Source organism: Macaca thibetana, chromosome 4, assembly GCF_024542745.1.
Source record: "Macaca thibetana thibetana isolate TM-01 chromosome 4, ASM2454274v1, whole genome shotgun sequence".
Taxonomy (NCBI): Eukaryota; Metazoa; Chordata; class Mammalia; order Primates; family Cercopithecidae; genus Macaca; species Macaca thibetana.
In genome coordinates this window covers 148,967,358-148,994,677 of record NC_065581.1, presented here as the reverse complement: position 1 = coordinate 148,994,677, position 27,320 = coordinate 148,967,358, and the positions used below count along the sequence as shown (strand labels likewise).

At 39.1% G+C, this 27,320-nt stretch overlaps 1 protein-coding gene across 1 annotated transcript; it reads right to left on the bottom strand.

Annotated features, from left to right (window-relative positions):
* Nucleotides 1-64: 64 nt before the first annotated feature.
* On the bottom strand, nucleotides 65-3,653 carry TSPYL1 (TSPY like 1). The gene has a single exon (XM_050786625.1). It carries the CDS (start codon nucleotides 3,225-3,227, stop codon nucleotides 1,902-1,904), a length of 1,326 nt encoding a protein of 441 aa, XP_050642582.1. The 5' UTR covers nucleotides 3,228-3,653; the 3' UTR covers nucleotides 65-1,901.
* Nucleotides 3,654-27,320: the final 23,667 nt, after the last annotated feature.

The following is a 27,320-nucleotide window of genomic DNA, read 5'->3' as shown; positions in this document are numbered from 1 at the left end:
TTAATTAACATGAACAATTTCATTCAAGCATAACATTTATGGGTAAGGTGAAAAATAAGAAATCTAGCAGAACAACATGCTTTTATTTTACCATCATGCATAAAAAGGAAGACAAATATGCCAATGGTACACTTCCAATTTGTCAGAGCAATTTCACAGTATTTAAGCAATTTAGGAAAAAAGACACATCACTTACTAAGTTGTTACCAGGGAAAATTATCATGTAAGACAATCAATTAAACCACACTTTTGTAGATTATTTTTCCACGAAGGCAATTTGACAAGCCTAACAAAGACCAAGTTGTTCAAACTATGTTTCTAGGAATATAGTTTAACAGAAACAAGAACAAGTTGAAAACTGTTATGAATATTCATATGTCTCTATATTGTACAGGAAAGACTATTGTTCTTCCAAATGTTCCCAATTGAAATCAAAAGAATGTCTGCACAGCTCAATTTTCACAATAAGTTTAGAAACAGAAAAAAAATAAGATTTTACTAAATCCTAATGAAATAACAATCACCCACATAAATCAGGTCACAAAACAAGCAAGCAAGCATTCAAACTTGCGTTGTGTTTCTTTAAAGAACCCTTGTCTAGGCAACATATTTAACACTTTAACCCCTTCAATTCTCCTTTAGCAATCCTGAAAAGAATTTCTCCATTCATCACCATTGAGGAGTAAGTACTCCTACCTCGAAGGCTCTTAACATCAGCACAGTCTTCATTCTAGGCCCAATTTTTACCTGGCCCATGCCTCTAGCCTTTTGTTCAGTTTCCCCTGCTTAGGGCACCCATCACAATCTCTTTAGTTCCTCCACCCATTATAAACTAGATCTCACCTTTCATCCCATCTAGACGTGTCTCCCTTTAAATATTCTAGGAGCTGATAAAAGGGCTAGGAAGTAGGAAGTTGGGAAGAAAGAAAGGGGTGGGGGCATAAGAGCTTTAGCACTCTATTTTACAGGACAACTTGTCTCTGAAAATGACAGAACCAAAATGAAATTAAAAGCTTGCTTTTACAAATATTTCTGAGCTAATACTTAAAAGAGAGGAGTGGGAGGCTGAGGCGGGCAGATCACGAGGTCAGGGGTTCGCGACCAGCGTGGCCAGCATGGTGAAACCCCCATCTCTACTAAAAATACAAAAATTAGCCCAGCATGGCAGTGCGCACTCGTAGTCCCAGCTACTCGGGAGGCTGAGGCAGGAGACTCGCTTGAACCCGGGAAGTGGAGGTTGCAGTGAGCCGAGATCGCACCACTGCACTTCAACCTGAGCGACAGGGCAAGACTCCGTCTCAAAAAAAAAAAAAAAGGCAGAGGAAAAGAGGGAGAGAGGGACCTTGGCAGGAGCCAATGCAGGGCAGGTAGCAATAGAAAGTGACTAGAGGTGAAGGAAGAGCAATAAAGTAGCATAAATCACACAGAACAAGCGGCTCACTGCTTTTCTCCTCTGAGTTCATTAACGTCCAGTAACTGTCCACAGGGCATGCGCCCTTACTTCACGATGCAGAGCTGAGTAGGTGGAATAGGCTCCCAAAGGTAGAAATCCAGGTGATAGCAACCAGTTCAGAGGCCCTGGGAATAAACAGCGTCCAAGCAGTGCAGATAAAGGCAGTACAATCTACAGTATCATTTGCTTGGCTTACAAGTAGCGTGAAGGATGACCTCGTAGCATGTGATATTCCAGAACAGCATGAAGGTCATATGGAAGTGGAGACGCATACCCACCACCGTCTCAATCTTGAGGTTGAGAGAACTGAATATCCAAAGGAAAGAGGGTGCAGAAAAGTCAGCAAAAACAAAACACAGTAGAAGACATACCCATTGCTGATGCCCAAGCACAAGTCCAGCAGAAGGTGGTAGGAGACCTTGTGCAGGAGTATTCCCAAGGGCAAATGTTAACCAGACTGGAACCCAAAGGGCCTCGGGATCTCTACTGGCTCCCTTAGTGGGCGACGTCTGGCTCTACGGACTCCTTCACGCAACAGGTAGTATTGCAGTGGATTTGGCCACAGATCCTCTTTAATAATCTCAGCAATTTTGTCGGACTCTGGAAGGCTGTGGTCTGAAAACCAGGTGAAGAAGCTGCAGATGAGGTCTTGGTTTCTGCGAATGAAGGACTGGGGTTCATGCCCCCTGCGCCATATAATTGGAGTAGAAAGAGACACCACCCGGCCGGAGGATCTTACCTCATATTCCTTGACAATCAGCTTGTTTCTGAAGTAGGGGTTTCTTCTAAAGAAGAACTTGAACTTGCAGCCGGTTCTAGGGTGTCTGAGTTCCTTCACCTCTAAATTGGTTATGTACCTTAACATCTCTGCATCTTGGCCCCTAATCATGGCGGACAACTGGGGATGGTTTCGAAAAGCCGTCATCCAGAAGCCCGGGATATTCTGAATGATGTAGTTCCTCCGCTCCAGGTAGTGTCGACGCATCCGCCCAAACTTGTGCTCCAGCTGTTGGAAGGCCCTGTCGGCCTGAGCATTCACAGTGTCCAGTTCCAGCTGGATGGCCTCCAGAGGGTCCATGCGGAGAGCCTCATGCAGAGGCCAGGGCCCTTCCTCCTCCCTCGCCTCCTCCTCCACTCTATCTTCCTCCGCCACTTCTATTTCTTCACCTTCCGGCAGCTGCTCCTCTACCTCCATCTGCTCCTCCACTACCTCCTTCTCCGCCAGGCCTTCCTTCACCACCACCTCAGCGCTCTCCCCCTCAGCCACGGCTGCTGAGACAGTGGCGCACTTTCCTGTCTTCACCTCCTCGGTGTCGTTCTCGGCCCCCGCCCCCGCCGGCAGCTCAGACGCGGATCTCTCGGCGCCATAGATTTCTAGGGCCTTCTCTCCACCCTGAACGCCCTTTTTCAAGCTGCGGTCCACTGCCACCACCACCACAGAAGCGGCTGCCAGGCCCTCAGCGGGAGGCTGGCCCTCTTCCTGCCCGGCTTTGATCGCCACATGACCGCGACCCCCAATAACTCGGATCTGGGGAGTACTGCCACGGCCCGCGGGATCCTGAGGTACGCCCCCCTCCTCTGAAGGCTGTGGAGGCGGGAGCGCGATGGTCTCCGAGCCTCCCTCACCCGGCTCCGCCATCACCTGTGTCGTCTCGCTTTGGTCGCGGAGCTTCAGGCACTGGTGTGCGTCCGGGTCGCTCGGGACGTGGTCAGAAATAATGATGCTGTGGGTTTGGAGGGGAGGGGTCCTCTCGACCCCATCCACGCCGCTCATGTTGGTAACAGTCGGACCAACCGCAGGTGAACGCCCGTTTTCCTCAGAGAAGCCGAGCTCGGAGCTAACCGCCGCTCGCACCGCCCACCCGCCAGTCTCACTAACATCTCCGCGGCGGTGTCGTCAGGGATGCAGATCTCACGGTATCGCGAGAACTTGCTGAGCCCGGGATTGGTTCCGCCGCTCCCTGCCAGCCAACCGGATTCTCTGGGCTTTACTTCTGTGAATTTACCCATAGCAACAGTAATTTTAACTACGTAAATATATGTAGATTGTGCTGAGTCTGAAAGCACTGACGACCCACCTTGAGATGCATCTGGAGACTTCTCCCAGCATGTAGGAGCGGTTGTAAAATCACAGCCGTAACAGTGCCTGCTCTCCAGTGTCTGAAAACAAATGTTTTTCTGGTCTTCACTTTTTTGAGGCTATTAATCTTAAAAAGAAGTATTTTGCTCCTAGTTACGTGGAGTAACTGTTTCCCCCCTTCTAAGTAAAAGTGACATAAAAATGTCAAGTCTAGCCTCTACGATTACTGGGGGAAAAAAAGCTACTCAGCTTCCTTACCACTAAAGCGATGCTTATTATTCATTGCTAATTTTTTATGTATGATCTGCATCAAATAAGAGTTTGTGCTACATAATATCTGTAGGAATTAAGCCAGGATCAGTTTGCTAAATGTTGTTTCATGCCTCCTCACTGCAAGAAAGAGGAAATAATAACTATTTCCAGCCCCATGAACTTAATTTGTTATCATATTTAGTTATGTAAGATAGGAATGTTTGGCTCTAATGAAGCATTTGTCTTTAGCAATCAGCTAAGAGTTCATTAGAGGGGAATGTTAATGTCTCTGGTTGAAGTGTTCCAGTTTTTTGACTTGTGAGTTAAACTGGTGCTATCTTAGAGAGTTACAAGGCCTCAGAGAAATATCAGTAGGGGGAGCAACATACCACCATTTTGTGAGGAAAGGCTAGTTAAAATGGACAACAAAGATGGCCTTGAAGTAGAAAACAAACTTGCAAAGGGCAACATGCAGCTGGTTGACTCAAGGCATAAAAGAGGCAAACCTTATTTTCTACTTAATTTGCTTCGTGTGGTAGTAAGCTGATGGCCCTCAGAGATGTACCAGTCTTAGTTATGTGGCTAAAGGGACTTTGCAGATATGATTAAGTTAAAGGTTTGGAGATGAGAAGATGATTCTGGATTATACAGATGGGCCCTATGGAATTACATTTCTTATAAGAAGGAGGCAGGAGGGTCAGAGAAGATGAGAGGACGAAAGCACAGAGAGAGGGAAAGAATGGTGGAGAATAGGAGGGGGAGGGAGGAAAGGGAAATCGCTATGTTGCAGGCTTTGAAGATGGAGGAAGGAGCCAGGATCGTAGGAATAAAGGCAGCCTCTAGAAGCTTGAAAGGTAAGGAAATAGATTCTATCCTAGAGCCTCCAAAGGAATGCCAACACCTTGAGGTTATTACCTCTAACCTCCAGCACTATAAGATAATAAATTTGTGTATTTTAAGCTATTAAATTTGTGATAATTTGTTACAGAAGCAATATTAAATGAATACACTTTGGATTAAGGTTTGGTTGCATCTATGGGTGCCTCAAATTGTTTCTAATTTGCCCCTTCTACCTTGCTCATTGCTTCCCATGAGTTTCTGCCCAACAGCTGTGATGTATTACAGCTTGAATCTGTCTTTCAATATCAAGACCAGATATACACCTAGGCAATACACAGAGACAAAATTAAAGCCTAAACATACCACAAATGATATCTGAGGAGACCGTAAACTGCAAGAGGACAAGATCATGGTTTTGTTTCCCTCTGTTTATCGAGTGCCTAGCACACTACCTTGCACAGTATCCCATAGATTATTAAAATGTTAAATAAAGGAGCAACTGAGCAGAAAACAGTTTCTCTTGCTTACAACTTGCTGCTTGCAGAAGACAAGTAAGGGGCATATGGGTTGTCACCTGCTCTCCTTCCTATCTGCCACTGGCAAAACAGAGAGCTGCTCTACTGTATATAGTAATAGATTCTTACTCAGGAGAATAAATTTCTATATATGCTTCAAAGGCTCTAAAAGGATAGGAAAAACACAGAGAAAACAATTTTATTTTACAAATAATTTAAGTTTCTGTGGTCACACTGTGTGACAAACAAACTCTGAAAAGACCAGTATATTTAGGTGAGTTTACATATCAAAACCTCGGACTACCAATACTGTATTTCCAATTCTTCTCTCCTTTCTGGAAAAGTCAAGGTAATCATTTCAGGCCTTACTTCTTTTCTGTCGAAAGAAATATAGAGTGCTTTCTTCTCTACAAGTGATGGAGCCTGTTATGCATGGCTGGAATTACTTTTGGTATAAATAAAAAGCAATAATGGAACTTTTCACAAAGCCTGTTTCTAATTGCCGTGAAATCATCTTCTATATTGAACTGGTATAATTTCATTCGGCCTAAAGTGGAAACTTTTATTATTCCAATAAGCCTTCTAGTTTTTTAAGCAGAAAAGAGTGTCAGGCTTGGACCAATCCTAGAATGTAGATGACTTTGTCAAAGAAGCCGTTATATAATTAGTGTAATTAACACTCTTACCAATGATGCTAGGAAAACTCTAATTAGGATCATGTAAGTATAATCAGGACTCTGCTGAATGTAATTTCCCCCAAATAGCATTGAGACTCTTTAAAGGAACTCTTCCTTCTCTTCTTGACAGAACATTTGTAAAGCTGTGATAAGGAATATTTGAATATACAGAGAATGTGAGATAAAATTAGAAGTACTATATCTCATGTTCTCTATATACTAGAAGAAAACCACATTAGAGAAGTGATTATGATTAAAACTATTCCTTGTAGGTAATGGAAAGCTCAGGTTACGATTGCTTTTGGACAAGTGCTCAGGAGAAGGGTCAGTAAAGGGCAACGATTTTAGAGGGAAAAGCAAATACGCATACTTTATGTCCTATTTTTTTTAAAGAAAGAATCTTTGCTTAGAAGGAGGAACTCTCTAGGAATGTCAACATGCATCAAGGCTCACGTGCTCAGGGAGTTATTCTGCCATAGAGGCAAAGCTGTGGTTGCTATTCAACACAGAATATTGTACTTATTATAGTAGGACTATTACTTGTGGATTTTTTGTTTACCTTTTTGTATCTAAAAGGCTTAAAAAGGATATCTGTTTCTTTTACATGACACAGGTTATCCTGCTATCTGAGAATTCTCTTTCTAGGTAGATATTATACATTCTCTAAGGCTTACCAAAAACCTGTCTTACTTTAGAATGTGCTAGGCATTTTACGTGCATTAAATTGTCAAATTTCATAAAAGAGGAAACAGTAACACTGAGAGGCTAACTAACAAGTCATACATACAGTAACTGGTAAATTCTCCCTTCTCCTGGGTGCCTCTTTCCTAAGTACCCTATGGCTGCTTAATCTTCCTCACCTGAATTCCTGCAACTCTTTTATGAGCTGCACATGCAATTTAGCACTTAATTATGCTTTTCCTCTTAGTGACTAGTTGATTCACATGTGTCAGTCTCATCATCCCAGCATTCCAGCATCATCTCATGGGATGAGAGCACAGTTGCAGCTTCTTTTGCCTTTACTCATCATAGCATGGGGCTCAGATTTGGGTAGATTCTTTTTTTTTTTTTTTTGAGATGGAGTCTCGCTCTGTCGCCCAGGCTGGAGTGCAGTGGCGTGATCTTGCCTCACTGCAACCTCCACCTCCCAGTTTCAAGCAATGCTCCTGCCTCAGCTTCCCATGTAGCTGGCACTACAGACCCTGGCCACCACGCATGGCTAATTTTTGTATTTTTAGTAGAGACGGGGTTTCACCATGTTGGTCAGGCTGGTCTCGAATTTCTGACCTCAGGTGATCCGCCTGCCTCAGCCTCCCAAAGTGCTGGGATTACAGGCATGAGCCACCGCGCCCGGATAGATTTGGGTAGATTCTTAACAATATTTGTTGATTTGAATAAAATAAACTTTGAATTATCTTACAAAAACTAACAGTGTATCTGTACCAGCATTATATTTTATTTGCAGAGGAAATATATTTTGACTATGCTTCATATATCACCTTTTTGCACTTTAAAATATAGGATAAATTGGCCCATGACAGAGCATTTCTGTGGCAATTGACAAAAAAGCTTCACACCCCCAAAGATAGTTGAATCTTTTCTAATACGGTTCTATGGGAAAACATCTGCAAAAAGCCCTGAGGTTTTTCTCCATAATATCAAGGAATCATAGATTCTTTGGGAATGATTTCTTGGGTAGCAAGGAGTTTAGCAGAAGTTCAGACATTTTTGTTTTGCAGAAAGGTAGGTTTTACCATTATAATTAATGATAGCTTTCACTTATTTACTGCTCCTGATGTACCAGCCACTTTTATAAACAACATCCAGTATGTCACATCTTTTAGTTGTCATAAGAACACCATGAAGTAATGCATTTATGACCTTCATTTTACTCAATAGGAAACCGAGGCAAAGAGAGACTGTCACTTGGCCAAAATGATACAGAAAGTAATAGATCCATGATTCGAACCTAGAAAGTTTGTCTCAAAAGCCTGTACTCTCTGAATAAGCGTGAACTCACTTTTTAAAAAATTATTATTATACTTTAAGTTCTAGGGTACATGTGCTCAATGTGCAGGTTTGTTACATATGTATACATGTGTCATGTTGGTGTGCTGCACCTGTTAACTCGTTTACTTGTCATTTACATTAAGTGTATCTCCTAATTCTATCCCTACCCCTCCCTCCGACCCCACCACAGGCCCTGGTGTGTGATGTTGCCCGCCCTGTGTCCAAGTGTTCTTATTGTTCAATTCCCACCTATGAGTAAGAATATGCGGTGTTTGGCCGGGCGCGGTGGCTCACGCCTGTAATCCCAGAACTTTGGGAGGCCGAGGCGGGCGGATCACAAGGTCAGGAGATCGAGACCATCCTGGCTAACACTGTGAAACCCCGTCTCTACTAAAAATGCAAAAAAAAAAAAATTAGCCGGGCGAGGCGGCGGGCGCCTGTAGTCCCAGCTACTCGGGAGGCTGAGGCAGGAGAATGGCGTGAACCCGGGAGGCGGAGCTTGCAGTGAGCCGAGATCGCGCCACTGCACTCTAGCCTGGGCGACTAAGTGAGACTCTGTCTCAAAAAAAAAAAAAAAAAAAAAATATGCGGTGTTTGGTTTTCTGTCCTTGTGATAGTTTGCTGAGAATGATGGTTTCCAGCTTCATCCATGTCCCTACAAAGGACATGAACTCATCTTTCTTTATGACTGCATAGTATTCCATGATGTATATGTGCCACATTTTCTTAATCCAGTCTATCATTGATGGACATTTGGATTGGTTCCAAGTCTTTGCTATTGTGAATAGTGCCGCAATAAACATACGTGTGCATGTGTCTTTATAGCAACATGATTTATAATCCTTTGGGTATATACCCAGTAATGGGATGTCTGGGTCAAATGGTCCTTCTAGCTCTAGATCCTTGAGGAATCGCCACACTGTCTTCCACAATAGGTGAACTTGTTTACAGTCCCACCAACAGTGTAAAAGTGTTTCTATTTCTCCACATCCTCTCCAGCACCTGTTGTTTCCTGACTTTTTAATGATCGCCATTCTAACTGGTGTGAGATGGTATCTCATTGTGGTTTTGATTTGCATTTATCTGATGGCCAGTGATGATGAGCATTTTCTCATGTGTCTGTTGGCTGCATAAATGTCTTCTTTTGAGAAGTGTCTGTTCATATCCCTCACCCACTTTTTGATGGGGTTGTTTGATTTTTTCTTGTAAATTTGTTTAAGTTCTTTGTAGATTCTGAATATTAGCCCATTGTCAGATGGGTAGATTGTAAAAATTTTCTCCCATTCCATAGGTTGCCTGTTCACTCTGATGGTGGTTTATTTTGCTGTGCAGAAGCTCTTTAGTTTAATTAGATCCCATTTGTCAATTTTGGCTTTTGTGGCCATTGCTTTTGGTGTTTTAGTCATGGAGTCCTTGCCCATGCCTATGTCCTGAATGGTATTGCCTAGGTTTTCTTCTAGGGTTTTTATAGTTTTAGGTCTAACATTTAAGTCTTTAATCCATCTTGAATTAATTTTTGTATAAGTTGTAAGGAAGGGATCTAGTTTCAGCTTTCTACATATGGCTAGCCAGTTTTCCCAGCACCATTTATTAAATAGGGTATCCTTTCCCCATTTCTTGTTTTTGTCACGTTTGTCAAAGATCAGATGGTTGAAGATGATTGGTATTATTTCTGAGGGCCCTGTTCTGTTCCATTGGTGTATATCTCTGTTTTGGTACCAGTACCATGCTGTTTTGGTTACTGTACCCTTGTAGTATAGTTTGAAGTCAGGTAGCGTGATGCCTCCAGCTTTGTTCTTTTGGCTTAGGATTGTCTTGGCAATGCGGGCTCTTTTTTGGTTTCATATGAACTTTAGAGTAGTTTTTTCCAATTCTGTGAAGAAAGTCATTGGTACCTTGATGGGGATGGCATTGAATCTATAAATTACCTTGGGCAGTATGGCCATTTTCACAATATTGATTCTTCCTATCCATGAGCATGGTATGTTCTTCCATTTGTTTGTGTCCTCTTTTATTTCGTTGAGCAGTGGTTTGGAGTTCTCCTTGAAGAGGTCCTTCACACCCTTTGTAAGTTGGATTCCTAGGTATTTTATTCTCTTTGAAGCAATTGTGAATGGGAGGTGAACTCACTTTCTTAAAATGAGTAACGATCCTTGATGTTAAATTGATACACAATTTTCTTCTCTCTTCCCTCTTTCCCCTATCCACCAGCATATTAATATAATATTTGTAAGGAAAGTACCCAAATATTTTCTTTATTTTCAGAGGAGAGGCAGTTATTGATGATCCCCAAATTCAGTATTTTCTTAACTCTATCACACTGAATGCCATCTTTTTGTAACAGATATCTTCTAAAAGAGTCTTTACTTTCCTGAAATGAAATTTATAGATAATATAACCCGCCTACACATGTAAATAGAAAAACATCAATATAATGACATCATAAAAGAGAAATAAAAGCAATTTATAATAGTGCCTATTTTGATATGTAAGGACATTAACATTGCCTACACTGTAAGAAATAGCAAAGTCATTAGAAAGTTATACTCATTGATATAATCACCATGGATGGAGTATGGGTATGTTCTACTTGTGATTCAAATACCTTGGTGATGAGGTTTTCTGAAATGGTGACCCAATCTCTGTTAAGTTCTGTAAAAGAAAAGGGAAAAGCTCCCCTTGGTACATGTTAATGTATTTCTTCCATTATAGGAAATACATTTCACATTTCTTAAATCAGGATGTGTCTTACAAGCACAGTCAGCCATGTGTCAGTCATTACATCATTGCCATCATCACTGCCTGAGCATGTGTGAACCCGGTTATTGTTACCAATTTCATTTCTGGACAAACTAAAGACCATCTGAAGAAAGAATATGTGCTGTTTGTTGTCTTAAAACTTTCCATTAATCTCCTTGGAAGACTCAAAAGAGTATCCACATCAAAACTTACATAATTTGTGGCTTGAACGAAAACTCTTCTAGACAGAAGAGTTGAGCACTGTTTTAGGAAATATTGCATCATTAAAACACTTGATAGCAGAGAGGATAGTATTGTTTGGAAAAAAATATGGAATTTGACAACTCTGAGCCAAACTTTCAGTAAATTTTCTGAATATGAAGAAGATTTAAGAATACCTTAACAGTTTATTTTGCTTTTCTCTTTCCTTCCATATATTTCCAAGTATGATACTTTATTTCTGTCTAACTAAGCCTAAAAGAGTTCTTTTTAAAAACATAAAATAATTATGTATAAGAATGCATCATGTCACAGTTTAATTGGCAGTGTTTTTCTCCTTGTCTTCCTTTCTTGGTGATACTTAAATAATACTATGTTTCACAATTGATGTCTCAAATTAGATGAAATACCATAATTTCCTTCCTGGAAAGCTTATTGCACATTAAATCAGTGTAAACATATTTAGTGGTTATATGTAAAATGATGTTAAATTCCAGGCTCAGATAAATATAAATAGGTTTTCCCTCTGGGAAGGAGGACATTTTTTGTTGAGGGAGACTTCCCTTGGATAGTATGATATCTAGCATCCATGACCCCACCTAATAAAAGTAGAAACTCTCATTTTTTGTAATTACTAAAATTCGCATCTACAAACTTCCAAGAGATCCTTAAGGATGGTACCGCTCCTGCTGAGGTTGTCACTTTTAAATACATGCTAGGCATGTCATTCCTATTGATGCTCACTAGAGGGAGCAACTGGTCTTTAAGAAAGTGATGTATCTAGTCTGTGATGGAAGAACTATGGAATGATCTTTCACTATAAATTAAATACTTTTTTATTTAAATTGAATCACAAACTTTTATTCCCACTAAGTTATAATTGTTACAATGTATTTTTCTCAGACAGGTTTAGGTTTTTTATGATGGCTCCAATACTCAAATTGTGTTTACGTATCTCATAGGAGCCTGCCTACAAGGTCGCTACCCAGTCATGAATCTGATTTCAAGTTCCAGCTCTCCTACTCACTAGCTGTTTGACTGGAGCTAGTCACTTCATCTTTCTGAGCCACAATTTCCTCACAGGTAAAAATGGAGATTATAATACATACTTCACAAGCCTATTATGACAATGAAATAAGATGTGTATAAAATGTTTAGTACTATTAGCTTTCAATGAACAGAAGATGGTAGTATTATTTATATTATGCTAAAACTTAGGCATATTAAAGTTAGACTATTGTGCAAGGTATAATCTGGCACTAAATTTTCAATTTCCTGTACACAGCTAACTATGTAGAATTTCAGAGAAGAATATAATCCCTGTGGATTAGAGTGGTCAGTGGTAGAAATGAGCCTTGACTTATATTCTGCTATGGGTGAGCATTGAATAGCTTGAGAAAGAAGCGGGGTGTGAGGACATAGTAACCACATTTGTCTACTGCTCCAGCTATTTCAACGTGCATTCAAGACCTGTACTGTCCAATACTATAGCCACTAGCCATATATGTCTATTTTGATTTAAATTAATTAAAATTAAGTAAAGTAAAAAATTCAGTTCTGTCCAATACTATAGCCACTAGCCATATATGTCTATTTTGATTTAAATTAATTAAAATTAAGTAAACGTAAAAAATTCAGTTTATCAGTCACACTAATTACATTTCAAGTACTTATTAGCAGCGTCTGGCTAGTGGCTGCTATACTGGATCTCATGCAACATTTCATCATGGCAAAAAGTTTGTTGGACAACATTATTCTAGACATAAAGTATCTTCAAGTGGTGGAAAAAGGTGTAGTTGCTGGAACTAAAATGCCATACCACAGAGGTAGCAGGCACACACTTTATAAGAGTCTGAAGGGAAAAAAATGCCTTTTAAAATTCATGCTAGCAGCATTTTTTGAGCAAAAATTTTGTGTGTTTATAATTGGGAGTAAATAAGTAGAAGTACTTATCCACTAGCTCACATAACATAAAAAGGCTAATCCAAATATTATGTTCCTTTACTATAAAACTTACATATTTAAAATAAGTTACAAAAGCATCTGAGAGAGAGAGGAATGAAGCTAAATGGGTCAAATTCAGGAAGTGTTAGTTGAAAATATGTGTAATTAAATTGGTTATGTAAATAGTCAATAAAATGTGTGCTTGGTGGGACAAATCCCTACTGTATTTTTAGCAAGGTAAAATGGCAAGGTATAATAATTTAAAAGAAAATTTTAAAATAATGTACATGAAACAATGAAAATGCTTGCATAGATTTTCAAAAGTCACTATGAATCATAGTGATTTGTTTGTTACTATACCAAAAATTGACAGTCAAGCCATTTAATAAACATGACTGTTATATGTAAAAGCATCTCAGTATCCTAAGATTAAGCAATTTCACACAAAGGAAATATTTCTGTGTATTTTTTAGGTAGTATGATATTTAGATCTGCAGCTAAAACTCTTTAAACATTTTGTTAGTTGCCATTCATTTAAAACTCCAGAGCTCATGTATCATCTTACAAAAATACTAGAAGTTTGTTTTTTAAATGGAAATATAGTCCTAGGGTCAAAGAACCTTTTCAGAACAACTAGACCTTCATGATAAAAAATAAAAATTAAAAAATAAAGAAAACCAGGTCTCTTGTTTTAAAACAAAATTTCATCAAGGTCATTTACTACTTTCCACATACAAATTAATTCAATATGAAAAGTTCATATTACGGTATCCAACTTAATACTTTGGTTGTCATAACACATCATCCGTTAGGTGAGAACTCTGCCTTGTGAATTCTTTGGCTCTAAGACTATATCATAACTTCACTTGGTTTGTAAGCAAGCCATTCTATGCACATCTGTTTTAAAAATGTGAAAGGCTGATTTGAAAAATACCGTCATTCATTCATCATCATAAATAGAAATACCTATATTTATTGAGTATTTACTATGTAAGAGACACTGTGTTAAATGCTTTTCATATATTAATTGCCTCACCCCTCCATGACATAGGTAGTATTCACCCTATTGTGAAGATTAAGAAATCCCAGAGATATCAGGTGACTTGCCTAAAGTTACATGACTAAGAAGTAATGGAGTAGGGATATAAACACAGTTTATTGGCTTCAAAGCTCTTTCTACTATGCCATGTTGCTTTTCTGATTTCTTGAAATCTTTGGCAGTAACCAGGAAACTCAAAGGTTACTGCCACCTGTTTTCTAATAACTTCATTTTCTTGGATCTGTATCATTAGTGCCTAGCACCTGGAAGATTCTTAGGCAGTATTGGCTGCATTGATTGAATGATTCCACACAGATGGCTAGCTTAAACAGCCATGGAAACTTTAATTATAATGTGTTAATCTAAATAGGACATATGGTTTTTAGGAGATAAGTGCCCTCAGGGGAGGCATTTACTAAATGTGGGGCAGATTTAAAAAATAATATATCCTGCTACTGCTGATATTTCTAAATTAACAGTATTTCTAGATTCTTATACTTGGGGTTCAGAGATTTCACTTGCTGATTAATTCAAGGATATAAGAGCCCTAGCGAATAAATATTTTATTAATTTGTGCTGTTCTACACTCAGGAGCAATTATTGAAAATTAAGGTTTGTTGTCAGGAAATACATGAAGTCCTATTTGGGAATAATTCCTTAAAACTCATCCTGAGAAGACACAGTCTGTGTCCTTCCCACTTAGTATATCATCTACCCATTTGTGGTCTCTCATAATTGGAAATATTTCCCTAATTCCAAAAGCAGAAAGGAATCCTCTTAACTGCTAACTTCTCTCCCAAAGGGAGAAACTTTTTCCAGCCAACCTCAGTGAAATCGTTGATTGAATGCTGATCCTAGAACTTCATTATGAATGCAAAAAAGTAAACAAAGCAACCATTCTAAGTTTGCTCAATTTTCTAGCCACCACTGTGCTCTGCAGCATCATCTGTAGCACAGAAGATTGGAGACATAGACCTGAGACCAGACCACTTCCTCTGTTCTTTCCAAACTCTCTAAATTCAAAACATTTGTTGGTGTTTATTATATGCAGGACACAAGAGTTGTGTGATGACATACAAAAATCTGAAAGACGTGGACTTTGTTCATTGAGTACCACAGTGTTGTGGAGAAGATAGACACAGAAACAAATAATACCAGATGAAACCATTATAATAGCAGATGATACCAATAATCATAATACTAGGAGAGTGTTGTCCCAGCAAGAGAGATGTGGACAAAGGGCTTTGGCTGCACAGAATAGGAAATTTGTATTCCTATAATTGGTAAGAGAGCTGGGTAAGAATTCAGAAGTGATAATTTTGAGATGAGTCCTAATAAGAAAAATAAAATTGTAATAAGAGAGAGTGGGTGAAAATTCCAGGTTGACTAAAATACCCTGAACAAAGACTCAAATACAAGTGGAAGTCCAGCCAGCATAGGGAAATGGCTGAAAGACAGGGAGATTAGTTGGAGGTAATGGTTAGGTAAAATGGAATCTGATAGTTAAAGGCTTTTTATTATACATTATTATATGTTTATGATATATTAAATATAATTATATATATAAATATTTGTTAATCCTATGGGTATTAGAGGATAATGGCTTTTAAACAGGGGATTGGCATGGACTGTGTCAGAAAATATTAATTGCCATATGGAAAATGATATGAAGGTTATATGATTAAAGGCTGGGATATCAGTTGTGAAGTATTATAAAAATGCAGGCAAGGGTAGATGATATCTTTAGGAATGTGGTAAGTAACAACAGAATTTTTCAGATAAATTGTAGAACCAATTGAAAAACTAGATATGAAAGTAGGCAAGAAGTTAAGGAAGACTGATTTGTTCAGTTTGGGTGACAAGGATGGGTGGAAATGTGATTGAGTTATGGGATACAGGAAGAAGATTGGGTTATAGTGAGAGGGGAGAGATCAACAGTTCAGCTACAGACAAGGAGAGATTCATGTGACTCTAGGGAGATGGTGGGTATTTGTAGATCAGATAGATTTGGGTATTTGTAGAGCAGGAGAAGAGTGGGGTTTACAGTTAGACTTGGAAATCTTTAGTGTTTAGATGGTAGTTGACATCATCAGAATGGACGAGAACACCAGGAAGACATGCAGAGGAAGAAGAAAGGAAGGCCAAAAGTAGAGTTCTGAGGAACACTGACATGAAAGAAACAGGTGAGGTGGCACAAGTAGAGGAAACTGAGAAATAGCCATTAGAGGTAGGGAAAGAACCAGAAGAATGTTGTTTCAGTATGCAAGGGAAGAATGGACTTCAGGAAGCTAAGGTTCAAGAGAAGCAGTCAAATTGAGTGAGTTGAAGACTGGGAAGAAAAGTTTCTGAATTGGGCAGCAGCTATACAGCATGGATGTCTTTAGTGAGAGCAATTTCAGAAGAGTAGCAAGACAGAAAAACTGCAGAGTTGAAAAATGATTGATAGGCCGGGCGCGGTGGCTCAAGCCTGTAATCCCAGCACTTTGGGAGGCCGAGACGGGCGGATCACGAGGTCAGGAGATCGAGACCATCCTGGGTAACACAGTGAAACCCCGTCTCTACTAAAAATACAAAAACTTAGCCGGGCGAGGTGGCAGGCGCCTGTAGTCCCAGCTACTCGGGAGGCTGAGGCAGGAGAATGGCGTGAACCCGGGAGGCGGAGCTTGCAGTGAGCTGAGATCCAGCCACTGCACTCCAGCCTGGGTGACAGAGCGAGACTCCATCTCAAAAAAAAAAGAAAAAAAAAGAAAAATGATTGATAAATGAATATATAGATAGTGTGTGAGGCCAGTTCTTTTGGAAAGACCAAGTGACAAGTTCAGGGAGATGCAGGGTTGAGGGAAGAATGTTTGTAGGAGCAGCATTGTTGAGAGCAGAATAAGGATCCAATTATTATACTGGGAGTGTTGAGGAAGCAAACAAAAAAAATAATAATAAGAAGAAAACAAATGAAATGTCAGTAAGTAGCCGGGCGCGGTGGCTCAAGCCTGTAATCCCAGCACTTTGGGAGGCCGAGACGGGTGGATCACGAGGTCAGGAGATCGAACCATCCTGGCTAACACACTGAAACCCCGTCTCTACTAAAAAATACAAAAAACTAGCTGGGCGAGGTGGCGGGTGCCTGTAGTCCCAGCTACTTAGGAGGCTAAGGCAGGAGAATGGCGTAAACCCGGGAGGCGGAGCTTGCAGTGAGCCGAGATCGCGCCACTGCACTCCAGCCTGGGCGACAGAGCAAGACTCCGTCTCAAAAAAAAAAAAAAAAAAAAAAAAAAAGGAAATGTCAGTAAGTAGAAGAAAGGTGGGATAAATTATGGCATGTTTATACAACTGAATATTACATAACCTTTAAAAGGAATACATTGGATGCAAAGTAGTGACCTGGAAAAGCATCCATGTCAATTAGAAAGATGTAAAAGAACATTGCAGACCAATAAGTATATGCTGATTATATTTTAATAAATATTAACTGACACCCATGTAGCTATATAAATGCAAGAAATGTTAAGAAAGGATGTATACCCAGTTGCCAACAGTGGTGATCTCCAAGGGGATGAGGATGGGAAGGGGACTTTACCTTATTGCTTCTTACAATTTTAAAGAGAGGTGGTGACATCAGGAATGACTTTTACACTTTGGATTTAAAATATTTTTCAGGTAAACATTAAAGAAAAACCTCTCGTACAATGATGAGATAATTTAACTTTATATAATTAACTACAGAGTTCAAAGAAGAAATAACATAAATGAAAACATTTGCTTTAATAACTTTCTGGGCTTGTATTTAAAGGCTGAAGCAAAAACATTTGCTCAGATGTGATATTGAGTTCAAGGTGAATTAAAGGTTTTCCTTTTGTTCTTTTCTTTTCTTTTTTTATTTTTATTTTATTTTATTTTATTTTATTTATTTATTTATTTATTTATTTATTTATTTATTTATTTTGAGACGGAATCTTGCTCTGTCATCAGGCTGGAGTGCAGTGGTATGATCTCAGCTCACTACAACCTCTGCCTCCTGGGTTCAAGCTATTCTTCTGCCTCAAACTCTGGAGTAATTGGGACTACAGGCGTGCACCACTACGCCCAGCTAATTTTTGTACTTTTGGTAGAGACAGGGTTTCACCATGAAGGTTTGTTTTTCTTAATTCTGGAAGATAAGTGTTTGTTTGAAGAGTGATTTAAAATAGCTGAAATTCAGTAAAAAACTTAATTTACTGGGTTGTACCTCCTTATTATGAAGTATTGGTTGCTTTTTAAATGAACTAGAGGCCAGGCATGGTAGCTCACATCTATAATCTCAACACTTTCGGATACCAAGGCAACAGGATTGCTTGAGCTCAGGCGTTCAAGACCAGCCTAGGAAACATAGTGAGACTTTGACTGTACTAATAATAAAAAAATTAGTTAGTCATGATGGTGTCTGGAGGCTGAGCTGGGAGGATCACCTGAGCCAGGGAGATGAAGGCTGCAGTTAGCTATCATCATGCCACTGCACTCCAGCCTGGGTAACAGAATGAGACCTTGCCTCAAAAAGAAATAAAAAGAGCTAGAAGTGACCTTGGTGATGTATCTGGTAATATTTCTTTTGTCTAAAGTATGTTTTTAAAATATATATACTAGTTAGTAACTAACTAATAGTTAATAAATGGCTATTTTTAGAAAAATTTATTATTTTATTGTCTATTTTTGAGACAGGGTCTCACTCTGTGACCCAGGCATACAGTGGCATAATCACAGTTCACTGCAGCCTCGACCTCCTGGGCCCAAGCAATCCTCCCACCTCAGCTTCCCAAGTAGCTAGGACTACAGGCATGTGCCACCATGCCAGTTAATTTCTTAATTTTTTGTAGAGATGAGGTCTTGTTATGCTGCCCAGGCTGGTCTTGAACTCCTGGGCTCAAGGGATCCTTTTGGCTCAGCCTCCCAAAGTGTTGGGATTACAGGAGTGAACCACTGTGCCTGGCCAAAAATGATTTGATATGGAACACTTAGAAGCAGGGTGCTGGAATTCGCAAAAAACAGTTTTCAAGTTAAAAGTAGTTTAGTAATTAGAATTGTATTGACAGTAACAAGTTAATTGATAGTAAGTAAGTTAAATAATCTGTAAACCAACTTTCTTGGATTGAATTCTGAGGTCAAAGCAGTTTAACAGAAGGGTCAGGGAAGATAGGAAAGCCATAAACAGGGTTCTTAAAGCTTGTGGGCACAAGAACGCTTGGAATGAAGGGTAGATAGGGGAGGTATTTGTAAAGGGAAGTGAGAAGATGTCAGGAAAGTCCTGCAAGTGGGTACCTGAATCGTGGCATTACCAGTGGTTTAACATATGAGAACCTCAGCCCAGAGTTTCACCATCTAGTCTCTAGTCCCATCCAGAAGCCAGAAAGAACATAAGGAAAAAGAGGAGATATGAATAACAAGTCTTCCCACCAATCTCCTCCCACCCCATCTGTATTACCCATTACCAGTGGAAAGCAAAATGATATATGCGGAACACACCATCTCAAAGCCCTGAAGGTGGTTAAATGAGCAGACTGCTCACAACTCCTTACTGAGCACTTCCTATAGTAAGTATGATAAGTGATGAGGATTTAAGGGTAAAAGACACTATTCATGCCCTTGAGAGGCTGCTCACAGTGGGGTGGAGGGTGATGTGGAAATAAATCATACTGCAGTGTGAAAACAGGAATATTAGGTATATTCTACCAAGTACAAGCTGAATGCAGAAAAAAAGACCTACTGATTGCTGTGGCAGTTGGAGGAGCTTCCTAGAAGGAGAACGTACACTTGAACTGGGACTTGAAGGCAGAAGAAAGGTGGAAGCAGAGAGGATGGGAGGAGATAGGTTCAGGGAACAGCCTAGGCAAAGGTATGGAGGGGTGTGGGGAGAGAGGGGGAGAGTGGATGAGGAAAGAACGCTTGAAAGTGGCTTGGCTTATATTTGAAGGACTTTCAGACTCACTGTGGAGTATTATGTTCTGCTGTGATCATCCTATTAAACCCTGACTACATCTATTGATTTTTTTCCTATTTAAAATTTCCTATTTAAAATATTTCCTCCCAAACATTTTTTAATTTCAAGGTCTTTATGTAAGATGAGATGTGATCCAACAACTATACTAGCCCACATGTGCAATGACAAGGCAGAAACCACAATACAGAAAATAAAATAAAACAGCCTTAATTTAAATATTTAAAGTGGAGCTGTCTAGATTTTCAGAAAGCAATAATTTATCTCCTGGAAATTGACTGATACGTTTTTTGACACTGTTAGTTTCAGTTATTTTTCAAGGCATCACTAAACCCTCGAAGAGAACAGTCTTAATTTATAGTTTGAGTAGGCTTATTTAAGGGGAAAAAGAAAATTGCAAGATGTCGTTTTTACTTCCATTCCAAAAATAGGTATAACATTATCATAGACACCTCTATGAAAGTAGAACTTCATTAATTGGGACTCCACTGAGAAAATTTTTCCATAATCTCATTAGTTTTGCCTTTGCTTAGCAAATCATCATTTTATGGTTATCATAAACCAATAATAAACTAGGCATATTGTAATTATATTTACAGTATGAAAGACAGCACTTTTCATTCAACCTCATCAATCTTGGAAAACTATTTTTTCATTAAATCAATATTTCTGAAATACCTAAAATGTGCTTGGCATTCTACGTACTGGGGATATATGGTTGTCCCTTGGTATCCAGGGGGATTGGTTCCAGTACCCCTTCAGATACCAAAATCCATGGATGCTGAAGTCCTTGATAGAAAATGATGTAGTATTTGTGTATAACATACACACATCCTCCCCTATACTTCAAATCATCTCTACATTAGTCATCATATCTAATACAATGTAAATGCTATATAAACAATGTTATACTGTATTCTTTTTTAATTTGTATTATTTTTTACTGTTACATATTTTCTTGAAATATTTTCAATTCATGGTTGGTTAAATCTGCAGATGCAGAACCCTTGGATATGAAGGGTGGACTGTAGGGTTGAACAAGACATGCTAAATCTCTGCCTATTAGGAGTTTATATTTTGATGTGGGGAGAAAGATAATAAATATGAAAACATGTAAAAAAATAATTCAAAGGACCCAAGAAATGCTCTAAAGAAAGTAATTTAAAAGTGTGACTGGGGCTAAGGTAGTGGGAGAGGCTTTTGTGTGAAGGTGATATTTAAGTTAGACCTAAGTGGTGAGAAGGTGTCAGATGTAAAGATCCACTAAGAATTGCTTTATAAACAGAATGAACAAAGGAGCAAAGACCCTGAGACAGGTTTAGTTAACAAAAAAGAAGAGTAGTGTGGCTGAGTAGTGAACATCCTTATTTTGGAAATGAGGTCAGAAAGATGAAGGTGGTCAGATCATGTGAGGCTTTAAAGGCTATAAGGAAGCTGGATTTTATTCTAGTTACAATGAGAATCTGTTTGGATTTTTGGAAGGGTGAGGGTAGGGTGAGTTTTTGGTAGGGCGAGAATCTGAATTTTTGGTAGGGTGGATTCGACGTAATTGAATTCATGCTTTGGAAAAATCACTTGCGCTGTTTTGTGGGGATTAGGTAGGGAGGAAGAGTTGAGGCAGGAAAACTGCTGAAGTAGTTGCTGCAGTGGTCCAGGAAAAGTGGCTTGAACTAGGGTTGTAGCTGTAGACACTATGAGAAGTGGTAAGATTCGGAATATGATTTGGATAGGCAAAGTATAGCAGAGCTGTTGGTGCTCTGTCCATATCCCTTTGCATGCACTGTTTCAATGTGTGCTGAAGGCTTCCTACTGCCAGGCCAGAATGCTAGGGAATTGATACCCTAGGAGCTGTCCTTAGCCAAAGTCAACTCTAGGAGCCATCCTTAGCCAAAATCAGATGGGAGTTGGAGGAGGAACATTCCAGCTTCCTCTCCTCTTGGGGAGAGAACAACTCCAATACATGTTCTACACTATCTCTCAAAGGTCCCAGCTGGCCCCTGTCAGTAACCTGCTCATCCTCACACTTTGTACTTGGTTCCCTTCCTTCCTTTCTCCTTTCCCTACCTCCACATGAGTGCCTCCCAGGATCACCTCCTAAAGAAGCAACTTACACTCCAATTCCTGACCCAACATCAGCTTCTAGGGAAATGCAATCTGAAACACTAATTTTAGTGAATTCTAAGTAATTAATCAGCAGGGCCTATAATAAGGACCTATAATAGGTAATGGTTTGGGATTATTTGATTTGTTAGACATACTACAAGAAGACAAAACTGCATTTCCACTTCAAATTTATTCTTTTATCTACTTCCAAGGTTCTGCTTATGAAGCTTCTGAGGATAAATTATCTTGACCATTTTCAGCAAATTCACTTTTGTCAAACCAGGAAAAAGTGATTTGTAGAAAGAGGTGGCATTTCTCTAGCATCTCTTTGCCATGTTAGGCAATGTCTACCATGACAATAGAGCTCTCTGGAATTTAGTTGTGATCAATGATCACTAGGCTCTTAATAAAATCTTGTTAAACTATTGTTACCAGGATTTGGGTTAAAGGTTCAGACATAATGACTAACCATCATGGTTTGCCTGTGGCTAGTGTTTTCCTGGCTTGTGAAATTCAGCGTTAATACTGGCCAGTCTCAAGCAAACCAGGATTGTTGGTCACACTGTCAGGGTTTAGGCCCTGGGGTAAGAAATATTTGAGTTCTAATTCCTGAATTGTCATTTATTGACTTGGTGATTATAGTCAAATGGATTAACATTTATATGTCCTCACTGCTTATCTGTAGAGTTAATGCTAGTACCAAATCTATAAATCTGTTGTGAAGATTAAATGAGGCTATCCATATGTGGTGGGCAGAATAATGCCCTCCCCCCAGAAAGATGTCCATGTTCTAGTCTTTATAACCTGTGAATATGCTGTTACATAGCAAGGGGGAATTAAGGTTGCAGGTGGAATTAAGGTTTCTCATCAGCTGACCTTGAGATAGGGATATTGTCCTAGATTAGTCAAGTGGGCCCAATGTAATCACAAGCGTTCTTTAAAGTAAAAAAGGGAGGCAGAAGAAATCAGAGTGACACAATGTGTGAAGATCTCAACCAGCCACTGTTAGTTTTGAAGACAGAGGAAGGGACCACTAGCCAAGGAATATGGGCAGCATCTAGAAGCTGGAAAGGTCAAGGAAATGGATTATCCCCTAGAAGTTCCAGAAAGGAATGTAGCCCTTCTGATACCTTCAGTTTAACCCCATGAAACACATTTTAGACTTCTCATTTCCAGAACTGTAAGGTAATAAATTTGTGCCCTTTAAAGTCACTAAATGTGTGATAATGTTTTACAGCAGCTATAGAAAACTCAACATATAAAACATTAACACCTTATCTGACATATAGTGTTCATGTAATACTGTCAGTTAACTCAGCTCCAGTGTTGAAACTCACAGGAAGCCTTTGTCTTTTCTGCATTCTGATAGGTGGGACATGAAAAAAGGAGCCATCCTCTCCTATGCTAGTCATTCATTAACATACTTCTTAATAATTAACTCCTAAATAAAAAATTGTTTTGGATACCTCAGGCTAGATATATTATCTTGTTCTTTTGAACCCATAGGCATTGTGTGCATATCTATTACGATACTTGTTTTACCTCGTTTCTAGCTATTTGTGATTTTACTTATCTCTCTTAGTTTATAAAGAAGTTGAACATGGAAACAATTTTTACTCACTTTTCTATTCTCAGGATGTTATCAATTTGTATAACGTAGCCAATGTACATTAAATATTAATAAGTAATAAGTATGGGAAAAGAGGAAGTGAAGGCAAACAGTTTTCTGATGTGACCTAGAAATTGCACAGTTTTGTCCACTCTCATGCCACTGGCAAAACTTGGTTTGCAAGAGAAACAGAGGGAAATTTGTCTCTAGTTAACATAGTTTTGTGCTTACCGAAAATTCTGGGGGAAAAAAGGGAGAACTGAATGTTGAAGAACAATGAGCAGTCTCTCTGTCTAATGGTTTTAAGAATAATTTGAACCAATTAGAAGTTATCTATAATTAATTATAAGTTTAGAAAGCTATAAGGGAAGAAAGTGCCCCAAAGGTATGGTGAACTAGAAATGTAAGTAAATTCTCATCCTGAAAGGCTTCTTGAATTATATATATATATATACACACACACACACATACATATATATGTATGTGTATGTATGTAGGTAGGTATAGGTATAGGTATGGCTAAAGAGATAGAGATAGATGATGGACATTCCTCTGCACTCAACTTGTACCACATAGAATCTCTAATGTTTGAACAATACTATTCACAGCTTTTTATTTTGTCACCTAAGAGGCCAAGATGACTTTTTAGGGCACATCTTTAACAGTTATTAATGTTGAAATAGTTAATTCTACAGTGTACTGTGAATTGAAACTGAGAAAGTAAAATCAATATGGTCCAAAAGAATGTTACCTAACACATTTTACTGTTTTCTGACGTTGATGGTGTTTTGGCAGTGACTGGCTGTGGGCAAGGATAACATGCAACATTAGATGGAAATATAGTTGTGGAATTTTAATAAACTGTTGGTCTGTCAATAATTTGCTTTTATTCAAACCATTTTTAAATTTGGCAGTTATTAATAAATCTCAGTCCAGAAAAAAGTGTCAACTTTTCTTAGGAAGATGTGTATAGTAGTAAGAGAATAAAGAAAAGACAGGCCTTCACATCTTCCAGAAAGAGATTTTATTTTGCCCCAACCTACTGAATTTGTACTTTCAGAGTTTGCCATAGTACTTCAGGACCCAAAGTCACAATGAGAGGAATAATAGGAACTAACAGAGTCATGTCCAAATAGTAAGTTTCAAATAGTACATTTTAGGTGATAGTTACTATTTCTTGGAATACTGAATAGTTCTGATGAATACAATACTCATTTCCTTCCATATTTGAGTATTTTTTCATACAAATGCAAAAATGAAAGAAGAAAAGCCTTGCTTTAAATGGACAAGTTCCTTAAATTTCTGAATATATCATTTTATCCTGCTTGTTGATAAAATTCCACAGTATTGAAGAGCTGGGAATTTTTAGAATTCACAGGGACCATGCATAATATTTGGTAATGGCTTGATGTGCTTCATGACATATGTTATCTTTCTCCTTCTGCTCAAGCTCTACTTTGCATAATTATTTTCCTGACTTCTGCCTCAGGCAATCAAGTCTAATGAGGACATTTTTGGCCTTTTGCTAAGTTACCAGTGCTGGTGTCAAAGAACTATTGTCCTTCCCCCCTTTCTTTCACCCTTTGAATCTGAGTCCAAAATAAATGAATGGTAACAAGTTCTCTTCACTGCTTTTTAGTGTAAAGTTTCAGTTCAGGGAAAGTTCTGTTCGAGAATGAATTCCAGCAGTGTTCCCAATGCCAGCAGGCAGCATAAAGGTCTTGGAGTGTGGAAGTAAGCCAGAATAAATTCTTCTCAATTTGAGTGAAGTCATTTATATATGATAACATATGATTATGATTCTTAATGCAAACTTCATGGCCATCTTAAGAGCCTAAATGATCAGTATTTATAGACAGCAAACTTAGGGGTGAAATCATCTTACTATGTTTTTTATCCCAATAAGATATTATTCATATACAAAACATGGAAGAAGGTCCTAAGAGATAGAGAATTCTTTGGTTGTAGCACAGTGGTTGGACTTCTGAGGTGGTCAGGTTGAAAGATTTTAGAGTGGTTATACGGGCAGAGCAGTGAGAGAGGAAGGGAGGGAGAGAGAGACAGAGAGAGAGAGAGACAGAGAGAGAGCCAGAAAGCACACAAACATAGGCATTTATGCACATGCAGAGTACAACCTCCCTCAGGGCTTCTCCTTCAGAGGTGAAGGGCAGTTCTGAGCACCCATCTGGAGAGACAGTTTTGTTTCTCTTCCTCCTTGGAGATGACGGGGACTTCCTGGAAGCCTTGGCCTTACCCATGTGCAACTAGGCTGTGTGATCCTCCCTAGAGCAGGGAGGTTCTGTCTGCTCAGAGTCATGCTCCTTGGGTATGGTTCTGTATTCTCTCTTCTATTAGATGTGTATGTGTCTTAAGAGGGAAAAACCATTTTACCTTTTATTGATTCTTCCTACATTCACTCTTCATCTTCCAATGCCTTCTCCACACTACAGCCAGAGTGATCTGCTGAGTAGTATCGGATTATGTCACATCCTTACTTAAACTGCCTCAATGGCTGAGCAGTACTCTTAGGATAAAAATCAGCATTTTAAAAAATACTTTAAGTTCTGGGGTACATGTGCAGAATGTGCAGGTTTGTTGCATAGGTATACACGTGCCATGGTGGTTTGCTGCACCCATCAATCCGTCATCTGCATTAGGTATTTCTCCTAATGCTTTCCCTCCCCTAGCTCCCCAACCCCCCACAGGCCCCAGTGTGTGATGCTCCCCTCCCTGTGTCCATGTGTTCTCATTGTTGAACTCCCACTTATGAGTGAGAACATGCAGTGTTTGGTTTTCTCTTCCTGTGTTAGTTTGCAGAGAATGATGGTTTCCAGCTTCATCCATGTCCCTGCAAAGGACATGAAGTCATCCTTTTTTATGGCTGCATAGTATTCCATGATGTATATGTGCCACATTTTCTTAATCTAGTCTATCATTGAAGGGCATTTGAGTTGGTTCCAAGTCTTTGCTATTGAGAATAGTGCTGCAATAAACATATGTGTCCATGTGTCTTTATAGTAGAATGATTTATAATCCTTTGGGTATATACCCAGTAATGGGATTGCTGGGTCAAATGGTATTTCTGGTTCTAGATCCTTGAGGAATCACCACACTGTCTTCCACAATGGTAGAACTAATTTACACTCCCACCAACAGTGTAAAATGTTCCTATTTGTCCACATCCTCTCCAGCATTTGTTGTTCCCTGACTTTTTAATGATCACCATTCTAACTAGCATGGTTTTGATTTGCATTTCTCTAATGACCAGTGATGATGAGCTTTTTTTCATGTTTCTTGGCTGCATAAATGTCTTCTTTTGAGAAGTGTCTGTTCATATCCTTTGCCCACTTTTTGATGGGGTTGTTTTTTTCTTATAAATTTGTTTAATTTAAATTCCATGTAGATTTGGGATATTAGCCCTTTGTCAGATGGATAGATTGCAAAAATTTTCTCTCATTCTGTAGGTTGCCTGTTCACTCTGATGATAGTTTCTTTGGCTGTGCATAGTTTAATTTTTAGTTTAATTAGATCCCATTTGTCTATTTTGGCTTTTGTTACAGTTGCTTTTGGTGTTTTAGTCATGAAGTCTTTGCCCATGCCTATGTCCTGAATGATATTGCCTTGGTTTTCTTCTAGGGTTTTTATGGTTTTAGGTCTTACATTTAAGTCTTTAATCCATCTTGAGTTAATTTTTGTATAAGGTGTAATGAAGGGGTCCAGTTGCAGTTTTCTGCATATGGCTAGCCAGTTTTCCCAATACCATTTGTTAAATAATCCTTTCCCCATTTCTTGTTTTTGTCAGGTTTGTCAAAGATCAGATGAATGTAGATGTGTGGCATTATTTCTGAGGCCTCTGTTTTGTTTTGGTACCTGTA